Genomic DNA, 24,979 nt, shown 5'->3' with positions numbered 1-24,979 from the left:
TTTCCCTCTGTCTCCCTGCATTGGTTCCCATCCCCCTGCCATATTAGTTTAACTCCTCCTCAACAGCACTAACAAACACTCCCCCTAGGACATTGGTTCTGGTCCTGCCCAGGTGCAGACCGTCCGGTTTATACTGGTCCCATCTCCCCCAGAACCGGTTCCAATGCCCCAGGAATTTGAATCCCTCCATGCTGCACCACTGCTCAAGCCACGTATTCATCTGCGCTATCCTGCGATTCCTACTCTGACTAGCACGTGGCACTGGTAGCAATCCCGAGATTACTACTTTTGAGGTCCTACTTTTTAATTTAGCTTCTATCTCCCTCAATACCTTTGCCTAACAAAAATCCATCAATCTCCGTTTGAAATTGACCTGGCCTCAATAGCTTTTTGCGGGAGAGAGTTCCCAATTTCCACGATTTGTATGAAGAAATGCTTCCTGACATCACCCCTGAACAGCCTAGCTCTAATTTTAAGATTATGCCCCCTTGTTCTGGACTCCCCCCACCAGAGGCAATAGTTTCTATCTACCCTATCATCCTAAACTCTTCAATTAGATCACCCCTTAATCTTCTATACTCAAGAAATATACATCTAAATGATGCAACCTGTCCTCATAATTTAACCCTTTTAGCCCTGGTATCATTCTGGTGAACCTGCGCTGCACTCCCTCAGAACTGAATGCAGTGCTCGGGGTGTGGTCTACCTAGAGCTTTATACAACTATAGTATAACTTCCTCCTGAGATAAAGGCTAACATTCCATTCGGCTTTTAAATAATATTTTGCACTTATCCACTAGCTTTGTGATTTCTGTACATGGACCCCTAAATCTCTGCTCATCCACAGTTCCTAGCTTTTCACCCTTTAGAAAATACTCTGATCTCTCTTGCTTGGGTCCAAAGTGGTGACCTCACACTTCCCCACATTGAACACCATCTATCCACTCACTTAATGTCCCTTTGCAACTTACTTGCCCCAAACCATGAGGCCCTGCTCATATCCCTACCCACAGGAAGATGATAGATAGCTGTCATCAGACAACTGACAAGCATGGGTTTGAGCTCTTTCTAGGTGGACAACAGTTATCAGAGGCTCCTCACTCGCCCTAAAATGTGCAGATACGTTGTCACCATCGTCCTGACATGGACGCACATCATTGCCAATCAAATGATAGTGTCACCAGTTGAAGATGCTGAGAGTCAGGAGCAGCTGCTTGCCCTCCGTAACGCAGTTGTATGCACCGCACTCCGGATATGTAAATGTGTGTTCCCGTGCTTGGTCTCCTTGCAGTGCCTCTGACCAGCTGTCATTCCCAAGTCTGAGTTTACTCATCAGCTACACAACAGACATCTTCATCGTTCAACTTGGTGATAGATCCTTCATCGAATTGTAACACACCAGCAACATTGATGTTCTGGATTTCCAAATCCAATGCCGCACACCAGGCTCACTAGTCACCAACTCTGTAATCCAGCTCCGTATGGGAGGGACTTTAGCAAAAAGCCATGCTCTCCATGAGGCCAACCAGGATCCTTGGGTTGGTGTTGGCCAGAGCGCTCTCTGAGGACATCTTTCCTTTCCTTTTTTGTCACAAGTCCACCAGATAGCTTGGTCTTGAATCTTGCACTTGGAACGCTCTCCCCCAAAAAGCTATTGAGGCCAGGTCAATTTCAAACTGCGGTTGATCTATTTTTGTTAGGCAAAGGTATTGAGGGTTACGCAACCAATGAATTAAGATACAGATCAGTTATAATCTAATTGAATGGTGGAACAGGCTTGAGGGGCTGAATGGCCGTCTCCTGTTCCTATAATCCCAAGCTGGGAACCAAGGGAACCCACTGTGGTGGAATCATAAAGGAGAACCATTTTAAAGCAGGAGTAACAAGTATTCAGACTTTACTGTCATTGAAGAAATATGAAAAGATCCTTCTCTGTGCAGTTTGACATGATAGTGTCCAGGCTGAAGTTGACATGAATCAGGTTCCACGGACCAATATGAGTCAGCAGTTGGGACAGATACCCCTCATATTTTTTAATCAATACTCTCTCGGGCCTTTCAAAGTCGGACTTTGCATCCTGTGCGATAGACCCCTGCTGCTAATTTGCTGTTCAGTGACTCGAGCTTTTCTCTGAATAGTGCTAGTTCATGAGTTCTTCTCCCCTATCAATATTCCTCCCTCAACCAGTATCACCAACAGAAGATTAATCTGCGTACAGGAATAGGATCCGAATGTGCCTCTCTGAGTCTAATAGCCTATCGACGCTGACTGACCAAGTTTACATATGAAAAATGGTTGGCTGCTGGTGTCTATGGAACCTCATTAGCAATTAATGCCTTCATAGGAGGAGGGGAAATTTAAGGGGGAATCGTAAGGGATTCGTACATACACTGTTCAGTGAGATTGCTGGTTGTAATGTATGTTGCTTTTTCAGGTGTAATAAGTGGGATAGAAGTGGAAACCAGTGATGGCACTTTCATGGAACTGCAAGGTCACATTGGGCGTTTCCAGGTATTTGAGTTTGTACTTTAAATGTGGCCCCTCTCCTTTGTACTTCCTTTTCCCTTCTCTATTTTTCTGCCACATTGGGAATGTACACTTTTAAACCCATGGTGGCTCTTTGCCATTTGACTCTATTGATAGCATTCTTGTCTCTGGCTCAGAACCCCAAGCTGACTCCCAGTGCAGTACTGAGAGAGTGCTATATTGTACTTTGGAGGATTACATAGGATATACGCCACAGAAACAGGCCATTCAGCCCAACCAGTCCATGCCAGTGTTTATGCTCCCCTCGAGCCTCCTCCTGTCTTTCCTCATCTAAATCTATCAGCATAACCCTCTCTTCCTTTCTCATATGTTTGTCTAGCCTCCCCTTAAATGCATCAATACTATTCGCTTCAACTACTCCCTGCGGTAGCGAGTGCCACATTCTCACCACTGGATGAAATGGATCTGAGGCCCTATCTGCCCATGTTGGTGGTTGGAGTGTATGTGAATGGTACCAGAGCACTGTTTGGGGGAGAAACAAAAGCAGCAGATCTCCCAGTGTCCTGCCAAACAGTCCTCCCTTAACGAACACCAATTATAAATAGATTAACTAGTAGTTGCACATCACTGCTGTTCTGGGATCTCATTCTACACAAATTAACAGTCGCGTTTGCCTATAATAGTCACTGAACTTCAAAGTTCTGTGACTATTTCTTATTCCACTACTGTCAGCTGTGACTCAGTGGGCAGACACTCCAGTGCAGTGCCGAGGGATTGCTACACTGTCAGAGATGCCATCTTTCAGATGAGACGTTAAACTGAGGCCCTCTCAGTTTCCATGGCATTATTTCAAAGAAGAGCAGGAGAGTTATCCCCGGTGTCCTGGCCAGTATTTATCTCTTAAACAACATAGCAAAAACAGAGTATCTGGTCGTTATCACATTGCTGTTTGTGGGAGCTTGCTGTGCGCAAATTGGCTGCCGCGTTTCCCACATTACAACAGTGACTACACTCCAAAAGTACTTCATTGGCTGTAAAGCGCTTTGAGACGTCTGGTGGTCATAAAAGGCGCTATATAAATGCAAGTTTTTCTTTACTGCTCCTCAGAGATCAGCAAACTCAGCATAGACCAGGATGAAATCTCGGTCTAACCGCTGAGCCTTCAGTCCTGTCGAAGAACTGCGTTTTTTATGTCACGTTTCAGTGTGAGCATTTTCTGCATGTTCACTGATACCCTGTCTAAATAGTCAAATGTAGTTCCCCACATTAGCGGCAACCTTTTAACTGTCCATTTTAATCAGGTTATCTTGATGTTAAGCAGCATCACTGAGAAAACCAGCAAGTCTCAAGTCAGCTGATTTGCCAGTTTTACAAAAAATCTGCACTCTGGCTCCAATCAGTGGCCCTGATTCTACCTCATCAATACTTTACAGATTGAGAACAATAATTCGTACTTTGCTTGTGCTAGGTTTGAGGGAGTTCAGGTTGAGAGTGTGTTAAATTCGTGCCCGCTTCACAAATTGACTTTACAAGAACAATGAAACCCAAACTATTTTAAATGCATTGTCGTACATTGTGCATCTTACTGTATATTCACAATTCTGCTGAGAAGTGCATTGCATTTTCAAATGATTGATATTTGAATATTATTTTCCAATATCGCTGACTTTTAATAACTTTTGTGACCACCAGCGCCAGTGCATGGGCCTGCTGGGCCGCTTCAGCGGCTCAGACCTACTTCGCGAGGTCAAAAAACAGCAGGAAGGCACTCAAGTCAGCGGGGTCAGCAAGAAGGATGAGGTGGAACTAGCTGTGCAACAGGTATGCTTCCAGTCAGGCCCAAGGGGAGAGCTTTCCCCTCTTTCTGTTTATTTAAAGTTAAAGCTGTATGTTTTGCATGGTATGTGGAAGATGCGTATCAATTGAAGAATAAACAATCCTACAAGGTTGGTAAACGTTATCTTTTTGCACTATTGTTCATTTAAAATAAAATTATTCTCTCGCTGCAAACTTTTGTTTGTGGTACAATAACAATGACTGAAGCATTCTACCTGGAACACAAACATTTCTGCATTACTCTGAAGAGTTTGAGAGGAGAAAGATGGTACACAAAATTGTGCAGAGATAGCTATTGGTTTTGGAGAGTGGTACATCAACTGAGCATCCACAGCCCTCTGGAGTAGAGAATTCCAAATATTCACAACCCTCTGAGTGAAGTGAAGAAATGTCTCCTCATCTCAGTCTTAAATGGCCTACCCCTTATCCTGAGACTGTGACCCCGTCGTTCTAGATTCTCCAACCAGCGTAAACAACCTCTCAGCAGCTACCCTGTCAATCCCCCTCAGTATTTTATATTTTTCAATGAGATCACCTCCCATTCTTCTAAACTCCAGAGAGGATAGGCCCACTCTACACAATCTCTGCTCATAAAGACAACCCTCTCATCCCAGGAATCAATCGAGTGAACATTAGACAAGTATATCCTTCCTCAGATAAGGAGACCCAAACTGTGCACAGTACTCTAGGTGTGGTCTCCCCAAAGCCCTGTACAATTGCAGTCTGCCCTCTCGGGTGGATGTGGGGGATCCCGTGGGACTATTTCAAGAAGAGTTGAACGTCTCATCCGAACGAGTTATCCCTGGGGTTCTGGCGAATGTTTGTCCCTCAATCAACATAACAAAGCAATTTGTCTGGTCATTGTCACGTTGCTGTGTGTGGGAGTTGCTTGTGCGCGGGTTGTCTGCTGCGTTTCCCACATTACAGCAGTGACGAATGTAAAGTGCTTTGAGATGTCAGGTGGTTGTGAAACGTGCTATATAAAGACAAGTATTTCTTATATAGATAAACACAACCTTTTTTTTAATATACACACACACACACACACACATCACATTGAATGGTGGAACAAGCTCGAGGGGCTGAATGGCCTCCTGTTGCTGTGTTCCTATGACGGAGGGGCACCAGTAAATGGGGGATAGGGGAGGGGCACCAGTAATTGGGGGATAGGGGAGGGGACCAGTAAATGGGAGGATAAGGAGGGGCACCAGTAAATGGGAGGATAAGGGAGGGGCACCAGTAAATGGGGGGGGGAGATAGGGGAGGGGCACCAGTAAATAGGGGGGATAAGAGAGGGGCACCAGTAAATGGGCGATAGGGGAGGAGCACCAGTAAATGGAGGATAGGGGAGGGGCACCAGTAAATGGGGGGGATAGGGGAGGGGCACCAGTAAATGGAGGATAGGGGAGGGGCACCAGTAAATGGGGGGATAGGGGAGTGGCACAAGTAAATGGGGGGATAGGGGAGGGGCACCAGTAAATGGGCGATAGGGGAGGGGCACCAGTAAATGGGGGGATAGGGGAGGGGCACAAGTAAATGGGCGATAGGGGATGGGCACTAGTAAATGGGCGACAGGGGACGGGCACCAGTAAATGGGCGATAGGGGACGGGCACCAGTAAATGGGCGACGGGACGGGCACCAGTAAATGGGTGATAGGGGAGGGGCACTAGTAAATGGGGGATAGGGAGGGGCACCAGTAAATGGGGGATAGGGGAGGGGAGGGGCACCAGTAAATGGGGGATAGAGAGGGGCACCAGTAAATGGGGGATAGGGAGGGGCACCAGTAAATGGGCGAGAGGGGACGGGCACCAGTAAATGGGCGATAGGGGACGGGCACCAGTAAATGGGCGACAGGGGACGGGCACCAGTAAATGGGTGATAGGGGAGGGGCACTAGTAAATGGGGGATAGGGAGGGGCACCAGTAAATGGGGGATAGGGGAGGGGAGGGGCACCAGTAAATGGGGGATAGAGAGGGGCACCAGTAAATGGGGGATAGGGAGGGGCACCAGTAAATGGGCGAGAGGGGACGGGCACCAGTAAATGGGGGATAGGGACGGGCACCAGTAAATGCGGCGATAGGGGAGGGGCACCAGTAAATGGGCGATAGAGGACGGGCACCAGTAAATGGGCGATAGGGGAGGGGCACCAGTAAATGGGCGATAGAGGACGGGCACCAGTAAATGGGCGATAGAGGACGGGCACCAGTAAATGGGCGATAGGGGAGGGGCACCAGTAAATGGGCGATAGGGGAGGGGCACCAGTAAATGGGCGATAGGGGAGGGGCACCAGTAAATGGGCGATAAGGGACGGACATCAGTAAATGGGCGATAGGGAGGGGCACCAGTAAATGGGCGATAGGGGACGGGCACCAGTAAATGGGTGATAAGGGACGGACATCAGTAAATGGGCGATAGGGGAGGGGCACCAGTAAATGGGCGATAGGGGACGGGCACCAGTAAATGGGGGATAGGGGAGGGGCACTAGTAAATGGGGGATAGGGGAGGGGCACCAGTAAATGGGGGATAGGGGAGGGGCACTAGTAAATGGGGGATAGGGAGGGGCACCAGTAAATGGGGGATAGGGAGGGGAGGGGCACCAGTAAATGGGGGATAGAGAGGGGCACCAGTAAATGGGGGATAGGGAGGGGCACCAGTAAATGGGCGAGAGGGGACGGGCACCAGTAAATGGGGGATAGGGACGGGCACCAGTAAATGGGGCGATAGGGGAGGGGCACCAGTAAATGGGCGATAGAGGACGGGCACCAGTAAATGGGCGATAGGGGAGGGGCACCAGTAAATGGGCGATAGAGGACGGGCACCAGTAAATGGGCGATAGAGGACGGGCACCAGTAAATGGGCGATAGGGGAGGGGCACCAGTAAATGGGCGATAGGGGAGGGGCACCAGTAAATGGGCGATAGGGGAGGGGCACCAGTAAATGGGCGATAAGGGACGGACATCAGTAAATGGGCGATAGGGAGGGGCACCAGTAAATGGGCGATAAGGGACGGACATCAGTAAATGGGCGATAGGGGAGGGGCACCAGTAAATGGGCGATAGGGGACGGGCACCAGTAAATGGGGGATAGGGGAGGGGCACTAGTAAATGGGGGATAGGGGAGGGGCACCAGTAAATGGGGGATAGGGGAGGGGCACTAGTAAATGGGGGATAGGGAGGGGCACCAGTAAATGGGGGATAGGGGAGGGGAGGGGCACCAGTAAATGGGGGATAGAGAGGGGCACCAGTAAATGGGGGATAGGGAGGGGCACCAGTAAATGGGCGAGAGGGGACGGGCACCAGTAAATGGGGGATAGGGACGGGCACCAGTAAATGGGCGATAGGGGAGGGGCACCAGTAAATGGGCGATAGGGGAGGGGCACCAGTAAATGGGCGATAGGGGAGGGGCACCAGTAAATGGGCGATAAGGGACGGACATCAGTAAATGGGCGATAGGGAGGGGCACCAGTAAATGGGCGATAGGGGACGGGCACCAGTAAATGGGTGATAAGGGACGGACATCAGTAAATGGGCGATAGGGGAGGGGCACCAGTAAATGGGCGATAGGGGACGGGCACCAGTAAATGGGGGATAGGGGAGGGGCACTAGTAAATGGGGGATAGGGGAGGGGCACCAGTAAATGGGGGATAGGGGAGGGGCACTAGTAAATGGGGGATAGGGAGGGGCACCAGTAAATGGGGGATAGGGAGGGGAGGGGCACCAGTAAATGGGGGATAGGGAGGGGCACCAGTAAATGGGGGATAGGGAGGGGCACCAGTAAATGGGCGAGAGGGGACGGGCACCAGTAAATGGGGGATAGGGACGGGCACCAGTAAATGGGGCGATAGGGGAGGGGCACCAGTAAATGGGCGATAGAGGACGGGCACCAGTAAATGGGCGATAGGGGAGGGGCACCAGTAAATGGGCGATAGAGGACGGGCACCAGTAAATGGGCGATAGAGGACGGGCACCAGTAAATGGGCGATAGGGGAGGGGCACCAGTAAATGGGCGATAGGGGAGGGGCACCAGTAAATGGGCGATAGGGGAGGGGCACCAGTAAATGGGCGATAAGGGACGGACATCAGTAAATGGGCGATAGGGAGGGGCACCAGTAAATGGGCGATAAGGGACGGACATCAGTAAATGGGCGATAGGGGAGGGGCACCAGTAAATGGGCGATAGGGGACGGGCACCAGTAAATGGGGGATAGGGGAGGGGCACTAGTAAATGGGGGATAGGGGACGGGCACCAGTAAATGGGCGATAGGGGAGGGGCACCAGTAAATGGGCGATAGAGGACGGGCACCAGTAAATGGGCGATAGAGGACGGGCACCAGTAAATGGGCGATAGGGGAGGGGCACCAGTAAATGGGCGATAGGGGAGGGGCACCAGTAAATGGGCGATAGGGGAGGGGCACCAGTAAATGGGCGATAGGGAGGGGCACCAGTAAATGGGCGATAAGGGACGGACATCAGTAAATGGGCGATAGGGGAGGGGCACCAGTAAATGGGCGATAGGGGACGGGCACCAGTAAATGGGGGATAGGGGAGGGGCACTAGTAAATGGGGGATAGGGGAGGGGCACCAGTAAATGGGGGATAGGGAGGGGCACCAGTAAATGGGCGAGAGGGGACGGGCACCAGTAAATGGGGGATAGGGACGGGCACCAGTAAATGGGGCGATAGGGGAGGGGCACCAGTAAATGGGCGATAGAGGACGGGCACCAGTAAATGGGCGATAGGGGAGGGGCACCAGTAAATGGGCGATAGAGGACGGGCACCAGTAAATGGGCGATAGAGGACGGGCACCAGTAAATGGGCGATAGGGGAGGGGCACCAGTAAAAGGGCGATAGGGGAGGGGCACCAGTAAATGGGCGATAGGGGAGGGGCACCAGTAAATGGGCGATAGGGAGGGGCACCAGTAAATGGGCGATAAGGGACGGACATCAGTAAATGGGCGATAGGGGAGGGGCACCAGTAAATGGGCGATAGGGGACGGGCACCAGTAAATGGGGGATAGGGGAGGGGCACTAGTAAATGGGGGATAGGGGAGGGGCACCAGTAAATGGGGGATAGGGAGGGGCACCAGTAAATGGGCGAGAGGGGACGGGCACCAGTAAATGGGGGATAGGGACGGGCACCAGTAAATGGGGCGATAGGGGAGGGGCACCAGTAAATGGGCGATAGAGGACGGGCACCAGTAAATGGGCGATAGGGGAGGGGCACCAGTAAATGGGCGATAGAGGACGGGCACCAGTAAATGGGCGATAGAGGACGGGCACCAGTAAATGGGCGATAGGGGAGGGGCACCAGTAAATGGGCGATAGGGGAGGGGCACCAGTAAATGGGCGATAGGGGAGGGGCACCAGTAAATGGGCGATAAGGGACAGACATCAGTAAATGGGCGATAGGGAGGGGCACCAGTAAATGGGCGATAGGGGAGGGGCACCAGTAAATGGGCGATAAGGGACGGACATCAGTAAATGGGCGATAGGGGAGGGGCACCAGTAAATGGGCGATAGGGGAGGGGCACCAGTAAATGGGCGATAGAGGACGGACATCAGTAAATGGGCGATAGGGAGGGGCACCAGTAAATGGGTGATAGGGGAGGGGCACCAGTAAATGGGTGATAGGGGAGGGGCACCAGTAAATGGGCGATAGGGGAGGGGCACCAGTAAATGGGCGATAGGGGAGGGGCACCAGTAAATGGGCGATAGGGGAGGGGCACCAGTAAATGGGCGATAAGGGACGGACATCAGTAAATGGGCGATAGGGAGGGGCACCAGTAAATGGGCGATAGGGGAGGGGCACCAGTAAATGGGTGATAGGGGAGGGGCACCAGTAAATGGGCGATAGGGGACGGGCACCAGTAAATGGGCGATAGGGGACGGGCACCAGTAAATGGGCGATAGGGGAGGGGCACCAGTAAATGGGCGATGGGGGGGTGACACCAGTAAATGGGCGATAGGGAGGGGCACCAGTAAATGGGGGATAGGGGAACCAGCCCACACTGCAATATGGGTCCGTGTAGCTGAGCAGGTCTCCAGTTGTCCTAGTTAACCCTTGCCACTGGACCAACCCGTGTGGTGGCTGATGTGTAACGGTCACCACACTTACAAAAATCCACACACAGGCATCTTCCACCCCCTTCAACTCGAGTTCAGGACCGGAACATCTGCGAACTCATGTGGAAGCAAGTTATCCTCGTTCAAGGGGCTGTCTATGATAGTCACCAGTGGTGTCACTGCCTGTATCCGAATCTGATTGGGCCAAGTTAGTTTGACCAGTCCCAAATGTCTTTAAATTGTTAAAGCGTGCAAACTTGCAGATTCAAATGAGTCATTCCAAGTATTTTGTGTTGCTGGCCAGGTGTCAAGCACCAACAGGCAGCCTAGAGACTTGTGTTCAAATCTTGTCTATCTGAGTGGTACAAATAATTTTGTAGAATGTTACAGCGCATTTGGCCTTTTCGTGCATGTGGCAGCTCTTTGGAAAGGGCTATCTAATTAGTCCCACTTGCCCAATAATCCTGCAAGTCTCTGCATTTGATTAATGTGAAAGAGTAGCTTGTTTGTTAAAGAAGCCTGTCTGTATGTCAAAGAAAGGCAGGACTATATCTAGATGGCTATGCTAGGGTCTTTAATTCACTGCTTTGAGTGCCTGTTTCCAGCGGAGCTGGTCTAGAGGGGCCACAGGGTTCCCGTTGTCCATGTAATGTTTCCTCAGAGACTTGGTTCAAAATTGATTGCAATGTAAGATTTAGCATTGTTGTTTTGAATCTGTTTATGCACTGAGTCAAGTATTGTACTGCTTGTTTCTGCTTCTGATAAATAAATTTGATACTGGCGCAGAAATCCCGGCCTCCCCAGGTCCACGGAGTGTGTACGGACCTGGGAAGGTATCCCAAAAGCTGGTTTTCAGTGCACAATGCACATGCGCTGAAAACCGGCTTTTCCGATCTGCCAATATCCAGCTTGACAGATCTAACACATCTCGGGAGCGAGGACATTTGCACAGGCAAGATTGCGGTATTTACCTATATCTTGCCCAGCGAATGTCCTCAAAACTCTTGCGCCTGATAAAAGCAGACACATAGCCTACTGTTATAGATGTAAGAGTTTTAAAACACACAAAAACATAATAAAATAAAATTTTAAAAACACATTTTATTATTTAAAAACCCTGCCCATTACGGTAAGTTGATTTTAAACCATAATTTTAAAAAACTTTTTCTTCTATATCGGAACTTTTTTTTCAATTATGTGAAGTGCATTTTTTATTGTGTTTAGTGTGTTTTTTTTTCCTCATTAATAGCAATGAGCACTCGTAGATGCGGAGTTCTCATTGCTATTAATGCCAAAGCTGTGGAATACTGTACCTGATTGGTTGTGTGCTCTCACGTCTGTGTCATAATCTAGAGGGAAGCGAAGGCCTCCCCACCACCAGGTCATTTCGTAAAAATTCTCCGGTCGGAGGCGTTCGTCCGAAAGAAGACACCGACCGGAATTTCAGGGCTACCAATTTTAATCTGAACTTTTGCTGCCTTTCAAAATGGACAGGGTAATATAGTGGCTGGGTCGTCGTATCAAGATAATGGTGATCGTTCGTTATTTGGCACGCTAAATAATTCATGCCATGCACAAGTGGCAAGTTTCAGTTCATAGGCACAAGTCTGCTTATTGAAACTATGTTTTTTGCGGTGGACAAGAGTTGCTTTTTGGGATAAAGCCCAAATTGCAACAGGGGCTAGCAGATGGCAGAAGGGCTTCTACAGTTTCCCAGTGTCTCGGCTGAGAATGAAAGTTTGATGATGTAGTTCATGTTTATACCTTTCAGATTTGTGCGAATGTGGTGCAATATTGCCAAACACTGCTGTTACAGAGCAGTACTGGGTCTCAGCACACCATCTGTCTCTTCACTCCTAGTCTTTCTGAAGGCATATCTCGTGAAGGAACTCGGCAAGGTAAGCCTAATGTCTTCCGACTTCACCCCTCTCCACAAACATACATTGCAATATCCCCACTAACAACTTCCACAGATTCCAAATCTAAATATTCTCTCCATGTTAAATTTCCCCAGCAGTAGAGCAAAGCACTGGTTATGACGGTAACCGGCTATGACTGTAACCGTTGTGTGGCGGGGTGGGACTGTAACTGTTGTGTGGCGGGGTGTGACTGTAACCGTTGTGTGGCGGGGTGGGACTGTAACCGTTGTGTGGCGGGGTGGGACTGTAACTGTTGTGTGGCGGGGTGGGACTGTAACCGTTGTGTGGCGGGGTGGGACTGTAACTGTTGTGTGGCGGGGTGGGACTGTAACCGTTGTGTGGCGGGGTGTGACTGTAACTGTTGTGTGGCGGGGTGTGACTGTAACTGTTGTGTGGCGGGGTGTGACTGTAACTGTTGTGTGGCGGGGTAGGACTGTAGACGGGATGTGAATGTAACTGTTGTGTGGCGGGGTGGGACTGTAACTGTTGTGTGGCGGGGTGTGACTGTAACTGTTGTGTGGCGGGGTGTGACTGTAACTGTTGTGTGGCGGGGTAGGACTGTAGACGGGGTGTGAATGTAACTGTTGTGTGGCGGGGTGGGACTGTAACTGTTGTGTGGCGGGGTGGGACTGTAACCGTTGTGTGGCGGGGTGGGACTGTAACTGTTGTGTGGCGGGGTGGGACTGTAGACGGGGTGTGACATAAGAAACATAAGAAAGAGAAGCAGGAGTAGGCCATAAGGCCCCTCAAGCCTGCTCTACCATTTAATACGATCATGGCTGATCTGTCATGGACTCAGCTCCACTTCCCTGCCCGCTCCCCATAACCCCTTATCCTCTTATCGTTTAAGAAACTGTCTATTTCTGTCTTAAATTTATTTAATGTCCCAACTTCCACAGCTCTCTGAGGCAGCGAATTCCACAGATTCACAACCCTTTGAGAAAAGAAATTTCTCCATCTCAGTTCGAAATGGGCGGCCCCTTATCCTAAGATCATGCCCTCTAGTTCTAGTCTTCCTTCACTAGTGGAAACATCCTCTCTGCATCCACCTTGTCAAGCCCCCTCATAATCTTATACGTTTCAATAAGATCACCTCTCATTCTTCTGAATTCCAATGAGTAGAGGCCCAACCTACTCAACCTTTCCTCATAAGTCAATCCCCTCATCCCCGGGATCAATCTCGTGAACCTTCTCTGAACTACCTCCACAGCAAATATATCCTTTCGTAAATATGGAAACCAAAACTGCACTAAGTATTCCAGGTGTGGCCTCACCAATAGCTTGTATAGCTGTAACAAGACTTCACTGCTTTTATAATCCATCCCCTTTGCAATAAAGGCCAAGATTCCATTGGCCTTCCTGATCACTTGCTGTACCTGCATACTAACCTTTTGTGTTTCATTCACAAGTACCCCCAGGTCCTGCTTTACTGCAACACTTTGCAATCTTTCTCCATTTAAATAATGACTTGCTCTTTGATTCTTTCTGCCAAAGTGCATGATCTCACATTTTCCAACATTTATACTCCATCTGCCGAATTCTTGCCCACTCACTTAGCCTGCCTATGTCCTCCTCACACATTACCCTTCCTTCCATCTTTGTATCGTCATCAAACTTGGCTATGTTACACTCAGTGCCCTCTTCCAAGTCGTTAATATAGATTGTAAATAGTTGGGGTCCCAGCGCTGATCCCTGCGGCACCCCACTCGTTACTGATTGCCAACCAGAGAATGAACGATTTATCCCGACTCTCTGTTTGTCAGCCAATCTTCTATCCATGCTAATATATTACCCCCATTCCCGTGAACTTTTATCTTGTGCAGTAACCTTTTGTGTGGCACCTTGTCAAATGCCTTCTGGAAGTCCAAATACACCACATCCACTTGTTCCCCTTTATCCACCCAGTTCGTTACATCCTCAAAGAATTCCAGCAAATTTGTCAAACATGACTTCCCCTTCGTAAATCCATGCTGACTCTGCCTGACCAAATGTCCCACTACTGCTTCTTTAATAATGGACTCCAACATTTTTTCAACCACAGATGTTAGGCTAACTGGTCTATAGTTTCCTGCTTTTTGTCTGCCTCCTTTTTTAAATAGGGGCATTACATTTGCAGTTTTCCAATCTGCTGGGACCTCCCCAGAATCCAGGGAATTTTGGTAAATTACAACCAATACATCCACGATCCCTGCCGGTACTTCTCTTAAGACCCTAGGATGCAAGCCATCAGGTCCAGGGAATTTATCCGCCTTTAGTCCCATTATCTTACTGAGCACTGTCTCCTCAGGGATTGTGATTGTGTTAAGTTCCTCTCTCCCTTATAGCCCCTTGACTACCCACTGTTGTTGGTGAATATTGTTAGTGTCCTCTACCGTAAAAACTGATACAAAATATTTGTCATCTCCATGTTCCCCATGACTAATTCCCCGAGCTCGTCCCCTGAGGGACCAACATTTACTTTAGCCACTTTTTTTCTTTTTATATATCTTTAGAAACTCTTACTATCTGTTTTTATATTTTATGCTAGTTGACAGGGTGTGACTGTAACCACTGTGTGACATGGTGTGATTAACCCCCTGTGTGACGGAGTGTGAGTGTAACCCCCTGTGTGACGGGGTGTGAGTGTATACCTGTGTGACGGGCTGTGACTAACTCCCTGTGTGACGGGGTGTGACAGTAACCGGGGTGTGACTAACCGCTGTGTGATATGGTGTGAGTGTAACGCCCTTTGTGACGGGGTGTGACTAACCCCTGTGTGACGGGGTGTGAGTGTAACGCCCTTTGTGACGGGGTGTGACTAACCCCTGTGAGACGGGGTGTGAGTGTAACGCCCTTTGTGATGGGGTGTGACTAACGTCTGTGTGACGGGGTGTGACTAACCCCCTGTGTGACGGGGTGTGACTAACCCCCTGTGTGACGGGGTGTGACTAACCCCCTGTGTGACTGGGTGTGACTAACCCCCTGTGTGACGGGGTGTGACTAACCCCCTGTGTGACGGGGTGTGAGTGTAACCCCCTGTGTGACGGGGTGTGAGTGTAACCCCCTGTGTGACGGGGTGTGAGTGTAACCCCCTGTGTGACAGGGTGTGACTAACCCCCTGTGTGACGGGGTGTGACTAACCCCCTGTGTGACGGGGTGTGAGTGTAACCCCCTGTGTGACGGGGTGTGAGTGTAACCCCCTGTGTGACGGGGTGTGAGTGTAACCCCCTGTGTGACTGGGTGTGAGTGTAACCCCCCTGTGTGACGGGGTGTGAGTGTAACCCCCTGTGTGACGGGGTGTGAGTGTAACCCCCTGTGTGACGGGGTGTGAGTGTAACCCCCTGTGTGACGGGGTGTGAGTGTAACTCCCTGTGTGACGGGGTGTGAGTGTAATCCCCTGTGTGACGGGGTGTGAGTGTAACCCCCTGTGTGACGAGGTGCGACTAACCCCTGTGTGACGGGGTGCGACTAACCCCCTGTGTGACGGGGTGTGAGTGTAACCCCCTGTGTGACGGGGTGTGACTAACCCCCTGAGTGACGAGGTGTGACTAACCCCTGTGTGACGGGGTGTGAGTGTAACCCCCTGTGTGACGGGGTGTGAGTGTAACCCCCTGTGTGACTGGATGCCTCAGGGATCCAGCTTGCGCCTTGGATATGTTCAGTATTTGCAGCTGATAACCAGGAGCTCGTTGGGGGCTGGGGGGGTGGTGGTCGTGACCAGAATAAAACTGTTAACGATTGCCAGCTCGAGCTCCACTGACGGAAATTTTATATCTCCTATTTGCAGATGCCCAGTTACCAATGGTTCCTTACTGGAGGCTGCCCAGCCTTGGAGTTGTCATGTTCCTGGTGAAGCAAAGTGCAAATGATTTCTTCAGCAGCTACGAGAGTCACCGGCTGAGTGTGAGCAAGTACCAGAATCTGCAACATCTGCCCCCGGATGAAATAAAGGAGGTGATTGTGTGGTGTATTTTGTATTTCAGTGACCTTAAACAGATCACTCCCCTCACAGATTACAAGCAGCACAAGATGGTTTTGATTATTGTTAACTGCTCTCTCCCCTACCTCCGTTCTGAAGGCTTTAAATCCACCCGGACTACATTCCATGAATACTGCTCTTCCCCCACTACCGCACTAGAGTGCCCATTCATCATGTATGACCTTAAGACAGTGAGTGTTGGCAGGCCATTGAATCACGGTGTGGATCTCCGTGGAGCCATGACCTTGCCCTCACCTGATGTTTACACCTGCAATTTCCAGCAGCGAGTCACCAGGTAGCAATCGGAAGCAGGATTCATTGGTGATCTTCCCTAGTCTAGGGCCACCGGCTAACTCTGAACCTGGGCGAGGGCAGGGAGTTGGAGGGGATGAGAGGTGATGGTGTGAATTTGACGCAGTAATTACTAGGGTCTTGCTCGTGGCTGCATTTTCTATCCACTCTCAGTGCCGCGGGTTTAGTAAAGGGTTAACTAAAGGATTACACTGTACTTAAAGCAGTTCATGCTGCAGATTTCCATGCCACAGGTTGTTTGTTCCAGTTTTAGGCCACAAGTTACAAAAGAATAACGATAAATTAGCAAAGGCAGTCTTGCTCCTGAGTGCCCAGTGCTTTCGCCCGTTGGGTGATTGATTTTGGTTCTGGATTTTCTGGATCAATCTGGGCAAACATTGACTTCCGCCTCGACTGAGGATGGTCCAGCCTGGTAAAGCACTCCGTCAGGAGACACTCGAGGACTGGATTTTGGGCTTTGCAGATTTCGGGGCAGTAATGGCGGGCGGGCGGTAAAGTTTGCACCTGGGAACAAATTGGGCCTCAGTCAGCAAAATTTGGCAGCTGGGCCCCGAGTGTGGGGCGGAGCGGTACGGGAGGTGTCCTCTGAGGGCGTTAGGCCCGGCTAAGCATGGGACAATCCCAGCCCGGGAGCGCTCGAAGAAAGGCTTGAGAAGAAAAAAAACTTGGGGGGAGGAAAAGCACCAAAAACATTCCTAATATATAGCCCACATCACCACATAAATCACAAAAAAAAAGAAAAAACGTACACACTTACCTGAGGTGGACATTACTTATCTCACTGCGGCCGGTATAGGTCGGACTGCCCGTTTTTTCAGGTGGCCCCAGCAGGGGCATTCGGGTCAGGCAGGAGTCCAAAAGCACGCTGGTGTCGCGACCATGTACTGCTCCGCGTCCCCGCAAAACTGTCCCTGAAAACCCCCACAGGGCGCTGGAAGCTAACCGCTCACCCAGAACAGCTGACTATTTGCCCTGGCGAAAACAGAGATGCACATCACCGGAAAATCCAGCCCCTGTTATTTGCACTGTTCGTTCAAGTGAACTATTTGCCTGGATCAATTTTGTTAATTGCCTCCATAGGCCTCGATTGGATCACCTCATAGTCTTTCTCCAAGAAAACCAACTCGACATCCTTAACCCTATCCTCATAAATTTTTGATACCTAGAATTATCTTTGTTGCCTCTTTGTGCCTTCTGAAGGGCAGTCATGTCCCTCCTGTGTTTAGGTGCCCAGAGGACTCCAGACTAAGAAAGCAATAAAGAAAGGAAAGATAGATTACGAAAGTAAACTTGCGCAAAACATAAAAACAGATAGTAAAAGCTTTTACCGATTATATAAAACGGAAAAGAGTGTCTAAAGTAAATGTTGGTCCCTTAGAAGATGAGAAGGGGGATTTAATAATGGGAAATGTGGAAATGGCTGAGATCTTAAACAATTATTTTGCTTCGGTCTTCACAGTGGAAGACACACAACCCATGCCAAAAAATTGCTGGTCACGGGAATGTAGGAAGGGAGGACCTGGAGACAATCACTATCACTAGGGGGGACAGGCTAATGGGACTCAAGGTAGAAAATTCCCCTGGTCCTGATAAAATGCATCCTAGGGTATTAAAAGAGATGGCGGAAGTTATAGCAGATGCATTCGTTATAATTTACCAAAATTCTCTGGACTCTGGGGAGGTACCATCGGATTGGAAAGCAGCTAATGTAACGCCTGTGTTTAAAAAAGGGGGCCGGTTAGTTTAACATCTGTAGTGGGGAAAATGCTTGAAGCTATCATTAAGGAAGAAATAGCGGGACATCTAGATAGGAATAGTGCAATCAAGCAGACGCAACATGGATTCATGAAGGGGAAATCATTTTTAACTAATTTACTGGAATTCTTTGAGGATATAACGAGCATGGTAGATAGAGGTGTACCGATGGATGTGGTGTATTTAGATTTCCAAAAGGCATTCGATAAGGTGCCACACAAAAGGTTACTGCAGCAAATAAAGGTACGCAGAGTCAGAGAAAATGTTTTAGCATGGATAGAGAATTGGCTGGCTAACAGAAAGCAGAGAGTTGGGATAAATGGGTCCTTTTCGGGTTGGAAATCGGTGGTTAGTGGTGTGCCACAGGGATCGGTGCTGGGACCACAACTGTTTACATTAAACATAGATGTCTTGGAAAAGGGGACAGAGTGTAGTGTAACAAAATTTGCAGATGACACAAAGATTAGTGGGAAAGCGGGTTGTGTTGAGGACACAGTGAGGCTGCAAAGAGATTTAGATAGGTTCAGCGAATGGGCTAAGGTTTGGCAGATGGAATACAATGTCAGAAAATGTGAGGCCATCCATCTTGGGGGAAAAAAACAGTAAAAGGGAATATTATTTGAATGGGGAGAAATTACAACATGCTGCAGTGCAGAGGGACCTGGGGGCCCTTATCCATGAATCCCAAAAGGTTAGTTTGCAGGTGCAGCAGGTAATCAGGAAGGCAAATGGAATGTTGGCCTTCATTGCGAGAGGGATGGAGTACAAAAGCAGGGAGGTCCTGCTGCAACTGTACAGGGTATTGGTGAGGACACACCTGGAGTACTGCATGCAGTTTTGGTCACCTTACTTAAGGAAGGATATACTAGCTTTGGAGGGGGTACAGAGACGATTCACTAGGCTGATTCCGGATATGAGGGGGTTACCTTATGATGATAGATTGAGTAGACTGGGTCTTTACTCGGAGTTCAGAAGGATGAGGGGAGATCTTATAGAAACATTTAAAATAATAAAAGGGATAGACAAGATAGAGGCAGAGAGGTTGTTTCCACTGGTCAAGGAGACTAGAACTAGGGGGCACAGCCTCAAAATACGGGGGAGCCAATTTAAAACCAAGTTGAGAAGGAATTTCTTCTCCCAGAGGGTTGTGAATCTGTGGAATTCTCTGCCCAAGGAAGCAGTTGAGGCTAGCTCATTGAATGTATTCAAATCACAGATAGATAGATTTTTAACCAATAAGGGAATTAAGTGTTACGGGGAGCGGGCGGGTAAATGGAGCTGAGTCCACGGCCAGATCAGCCATGATCTTGTTGAATGGCGGAGCAGGCTCGAGGGGCTAGATGGCCTACTCCTGTTCCTAATTCTTATGTTCTTATCAGTTCTGACGATCGGATGCAGCAACAAATGACGAAGCAGTTCAACTGATTTTAACTTTGTGTCTTGTCTCCCACAGCTGTGCCAAGCATTAATGCCGGTGGGTGTGGACAAGATTTCAGCCACTCAGCGCCAGGTTCTGGCCAGACGTCGGCTTGTTCAGCAGATCAACCACAGAGCAGAGCTGCTGTCCCTGTACTGTTGTATCCTTCACTGAACCTTTCTTCCACTTTAACTTAGAAGGTGGAAAACATGCATTACTGTCACCGCCAAAATTTGTCCCAGCTTCTGCCAAATTTTCCAATGTTTTAATGAAGGGGTGGAGGATTTACAGTGTAGTGGGTGTTTACAGTATTGAGAAGCTGAGGTACAGGGCTAAGGCCCATCGTGACTGAGGACGAGGTAAGTTCAGAAACAGCTGCTGGCAAGTTTGTAGATTGTCGGAGGCAGCAAAGTCTATCCCTCTGTTCTATATTACAAACGGTGAGTGGTCTCAGGAGTCCAACGGTCATCATCATCATAGGCGGTCCCTCGAAACGAAGATGACTTGCTTCCACGCCAAAAAGGGATGAGTTCACAGGTGTTTCAATGAAGGACTGAATATTCCAGGTCCTGAACTACATCTTGAAGTGTGGAAGATGCCAGTGCGTGGATGTATTTAACGTGTGGTGGCTGTTGCACACCAGCCACCACACCAGTCCAAAGGTACTGCACCTGTAGGTGACCAATTGATTATACTGAGGCATCACCTAACATTATGTGACCGCCCCAAACAACATTAGTATATTCCAGTTTACTGTGACTGAGGAACCCGCCTAACAAACACATCCAAAAAAAAAACTATAAGATTTATAGCAATGTTCGTGAGCCACAGAAAGCACTTGCAAACTTTTGCCCGTGGTTTGGCGAATGAGCTGTAAATAGCCGCAGTAATGAGTGAACTGTGAGCCAAGGAGCAGCACAAAGGATTATTGAAACGGAGAATGAAAGCTTAGCGACACAGTGAATGGGACTCCCCTAGTTCGGAGCCATGCATGACAATGGAGTAGAGTTCACAAACCTTCACCAACTCTCCCGCCCCTCACAGTGTGGCGAAGAGCCCCTCCCAACCAGTTAAAGATCAGAGAAACACAGTTGTCATTCCCCCTTCCTCCCTCTGCACACATACATAGCATAGATTGAGCTCACCCGCTGTCTCCTCTCCACCACCAAATGAGTGCATACAGAATCACGAAGGTGCCCACATGGTGACTTGGGCCATCTTATGGAACCAAGGACGGGAATGGAAAGATAAAGCTGGCCAAATTGCTGTAAAAGATGATTTCCACTCACATTAAGCAGCCATTATTACAACCCCACTGGGCAGACCTTGTGTCTTCCCTCCCCCCACGTGTGTACCAACCCACACCTGACAAGAAATAATGATTTCCCCTCTTTACCCCCCCCCCCCCCCCCCCAATAGTTGCCACTGAGGTGATATGAGGGCCACACTTTTGAATAAGTAGAAATGCAGCTAGGCCCTCTTCCCTACCGGCCAACTGAGCAGAAATACAGCCATCAACCTGCACTCGCTGAGCAGAAACACGCACACCAGCTTCTTTCCCCCTTGAGCTGAACCTTGCACTTTCCGTCCAACCCCCATACAGAAACTGCAAATCTGCTACTAACTCCCAACCACCTCACTTAGCACAAATTTGGCCAAATGCCACAATTAGTCCTCTGGGCAAAGCCGGCCTCTGAAACCCTGTTGTGGACAGTGAGATTGTGTAGCCCGTCCCCGCCCCCCCCCCCCCCCCTCCAGTGAGGACAAACCTAGTGTTTCACCCTGTCCCCATCCAAGATCAAGGCTGTGTTTCCTCCCCCTTGTCCCACCACCAAAAAAACCCAACCAAGGACCAGCTGTGTCTCCCAGTCATGCTCAGCACGAACTCCGCCGCCCCCATTCTGCTAACAACAAAGCTGAGCAAAAACGCACCCAATGAGAAGCACATTCCATACCACTCTCTCCTCCCCCACCCCCCCGCAACACGCGAGTCCAGAACCATAACTACGTTGGATCGCATTCCCATCTTGCATTCATTATCAGCCCAGCTGTGCTTCCCCACATGCCACTGACTTTAGATTCCTCATTGGTCGTTGTGGGTCAACAGCATCTCCTTATTCAATACAAACACATGTTTTCTGACCTCAGTGTTTCCAGAACTTTCTCTTGTGATTTCAGATTTCCAGCATTTGCAGAATTTTTCTAATAATGTCCCCTGTTTGTGGGGGGGTTGGGGAATGTCCTCTGTGTGGGGGGGGGGGGGGAAATGTCCCCTGTTTGGAGGGAGGGGGGAATTTCCCCCTGTTTGGGGGGGAATGCCCCCTGTTTGGAGGGAGGGGGGAATTTCCCCCTGTTTGGGGGGGAATGCCCCCTGTTTGGTGGGAGGGGGGGAATGCCCCCTGTTTGGTGGGAGGGGGGGAAATGCCCCCTGTTTGGTGGGAGGGGGAGAAATGCCCCCTGTTTGGTGGAAGGGGGGAATGCCCCCTGTTTTGGGAGACGGGGGGGGATGTCTCCTGGGTTGGGGGGTAATGTCTCCTGTTTTGGCGGGCTGGGGGGGTAATGTCCCCTGTTTTGGGTGTCGGGGGGGAATGTCCCCTGTTTTGGGGGTCGGGGGGGTGTCCCCTGTTTTGGGGGTCGAGGGAATGCCCCCTGTTTTGGGGGGGTGGGGGGGGAAATCCCCCCCCGTTTTGTTCCTTGACCTAACTTAACTTTGCAGACATTGTGGAAAACTGTCTCTTTATCCTGTGGCGACACCTGGAGTATTACTTCCTGTACTGTAGCCCCTCGGATGCCCATGATTCCCTGAATATCCTGAGTGGATCCTACAGGGGCAGGCGTCTCCAAGGTAAGCAGCAGGTTTGCAGTTAAATGATGCAGGTGCAAGACTGGCATTGAGACAAACCCCGAGTTCCAAGTGTTTTCCGCACTCTGAGTGTCAGTATTTATTACCCTTTACAGTTCCGCAATGATATATTTGTGCCTCGTTTGTATTCTCTTTTGCTGCCCAAGGTTCAATATCCAGTGCATCAAGCCACAGTGTGGGATGGTAAGATTTCCATGAAGCTCGTGACCCACACTATAAATAGCCCAGAGATAAGCACTGCCAGTTGTGGCACTAGCCCACTGAAAGCAGATGTTCACAGATTCAGTTCCTGGTCTGAGCTGAGGGTGCTGCAATTGCTGCAAGGATGTATAAATACAATCAGTCAGGGCTCCTACTGTTGATTACTATCCAATGACCTCTGTGTGTGTGTGTGTGTGTGTGTGTGTGTGTGTGTGTATGCGTGCGTGCAGGATCAGGCTTGTGGGCGATGCTCCCCAAGGCTGAAGAACCTGCTGACAGATTGCACGAATGGCCATTCGGGCCAGATACTGAAGGGCTGTCTGCTGTGAAGAGTCAGTACCTTCGGTAGAGGAGAGAGAAATAATGCCCTTTCTCCATAAGAGTTGCAGCCCCATGCTGAGCTCTCACTGCATTCAGAAGCAATGTTCTCACTTTCCTGCCTCTGGAAACTGATGGAAACCCCCACCCTTGGTCATTGACTGTGGTTTGAACAGTGGTCACCTGATGATGGATATACATATCAGACTTTAGTCCTGGGTATCTATTGAGATGCAGTGGGCCTGCAGGATCTTGCTGCCATTGAGATGGGGTGGAGGGGTGGGATGGGGGTGGGGGGGGGGGGGGGAGTTGTGGGGAGCAAATTCTGCAGCTGAGTCTCCCCTCAGGACTGAAGTCCGAACCAGTCAAATGGAATATGGTCCATTCCTGATCGGGGCGTAAGTTATTTATTTGTTCATTCTCGGGCAGTGGGCATCTCTAGTTAGTTACTCAGCCACTTCAGAAGGCAGGTTGGTGTAAGGCTGGAGTTGTCATGGAAACTACAAAAAGCAGCAGAAGTAAAGACGGTCTGTCTTTGGACACTGGTTGGAGACTTGAAGTAGGAGCTGCTCATAGATTTGGCCCAGTGTAGTGTGAAGAGGATAAACTTCAGTCAGAGCTAGACATAATGGCAGTGCTCGGCCCAGCCTTGCGGAGCTCATTTCTTGGGCAAGTGATGCTGAATGCTGACCTGTTATATATATTTTATTAAACCCAGATTCCTTCACTCTCGATTCATATCCCGACTCCAGGCGCTTCATTCTAAGTCAAGTAAACCAACAGGATCTCGAGCAGGTAGGTTTCAACCTTGGTTACCATGCAAATGATCAAACAGCGCTGTTCTTGTGGTCACCGTCTACTTGCCTAAAGTGTCTATATTGTTCAATAAATGAATGAAGGATCTGACTGACATTTAAAATGGGACCTGGGACAGGGCTGAGACCCCGGACGGGGTTGGGAGGGCGGGGTGGGACTGGGGGCCCGAGGCTGGGGGGGGGGGGGGAAGATGGGAGCTGGAGTGGGCCCAGAGCAGTCAGCACGTTTTATTGTAAAATTAGCCAAGAGAGTGGTTAGCTGAGAGGGAATAGAGAATATAATCTGGTTGAAAGAGTAATCTCCGTCACTGCCATGTGCAGTGTCCAGTGTCGGAGGCCTGAGAATGATACGTACAGCCACTCTCTGATGGAAGGATGTGTGCCTTGGGATGGTATGAGAAAGATACTTGATCAATGGTCTGGTGAATCGGCCAAGGTTCAGTTCTACACTAACAGCGTGTGTTCTGGGTTTGGTCTTGTTCCTCCAGCTTCAGATTGACGCAGCAGCGAGCTTTGGGGAGTCTCTACAAAAGAAATTGCTCGACATCGAGAGCGTCTACTGCAAAGTGCGGTCCCGCCACTTCTTCATTCAGGCGCTGGTTCGACGAATCCGTGGCCTTGTGAGAATAAAGAGAACTTGATGGTCTTCTGCTCAGTTACACAACTCGACATCCACCAGCTCTTCTCTGCCCTTCGTCCTCTCTCATTGAAATTGTGGGTTTCTGTAAGGCTCACAAAACTAGTTTAATTTTTTTTTACTGACAATCGAACTGTAATTACAATTAAATGTTATTTTCCAGAAAAAATAAACTTCAATTTTCAGAACAACTGGTTGAGTTTCTGTCTGAGACTAGCAGTGAGACTCCAGTGTATTACTGAGCGAGTGCTGAACTGTCGGAATCATAAAATCATAGAAATTTACAGCACAGAAGGAGGCCATTTCGGCCCATCGTGTCCGCGCCGGCCGACCAAGAGCTAGCCAGCCTAATCCCACTTTCCAGCTCTTGGTCCGTAGCTCTGTAGGTTAAGGCACTTC

The 24,979-nt window shown here is 49.5% G+C and overlaps 1 protein-coding gene across 2 annotated transcripts in view; it reads left to right on the top strand.

Annotated features, from left to right (window-relative positions):
- nup205 (nucleoporin 205) overlaps nucleotides 1-24,771 on the top strand; it is a 168,661-nt gene extending 143,890 nt beyond the window's left edge. Inside the window, exons 36-43 of one of the 2 annotated variants that reach the window (XM_070900700.1) lie at nucleotides 2,435-2,511; nucleotides 4,180-4,308; nucleotides 12,157-12,283; nucleotides 16,071-16,237; nucleotides 19,783-19,906; nucleotides 22,463-22,591; nucleotides 23,847-23,923; nucleotides 24,432-24,771. In XM_070900700.1, coding sequence (XP_070756801.1) covers nucleotides 2,435-2,511; nucleotides 4,180-4,308; nucleotides 12,157-12,283; nucleotides 16,071-16,237; nucleotides 19,783-19,906; nucleotides 22,463-22,591; nucleotides 23,847-23,923; nucleotides 24,432-24,584 — 983 coding nt within the window. In that variant the 3' untranslated portion in view covers nucleotides 24,585-24,771. The remainder of the gene's footprint in view (nucleotides 1-2,434; nucleotides 2,512-4,179; nucleotides 4,309-12,156; nucleotides 12,284-16,070; nucleotides 16,238-19,782; nucleotides 19,907-22,462; nucleotides 22,592-23,846; nucleotides 23,924-24,431) is intronic. The other variant, XM_070900701.1, reaches the window with a different exon arrangement.
- The last annotated feature ends 208 nt before the right edge of the window (nucleotides 24,772-24,979 follow it).

This window comes from Pristiophorus japonicus, chromosome 15 (genome assembly GCF_044704955.1).
Source record: "Pristiophorus japonicus isolate sPriJap1 chromosome 15, sPriJap1.hap1, whole genome shotgun sequence".
Lineage (NCBI taxonomy): Eukaryota > Metazoa > Chordata > Chondrichthyes > Pristiophoridae > Pristiophorus > Pristiophorus japonicus.
This window is presented reverse-complemented; position numbering and strand designations above follow the sequence as displayed.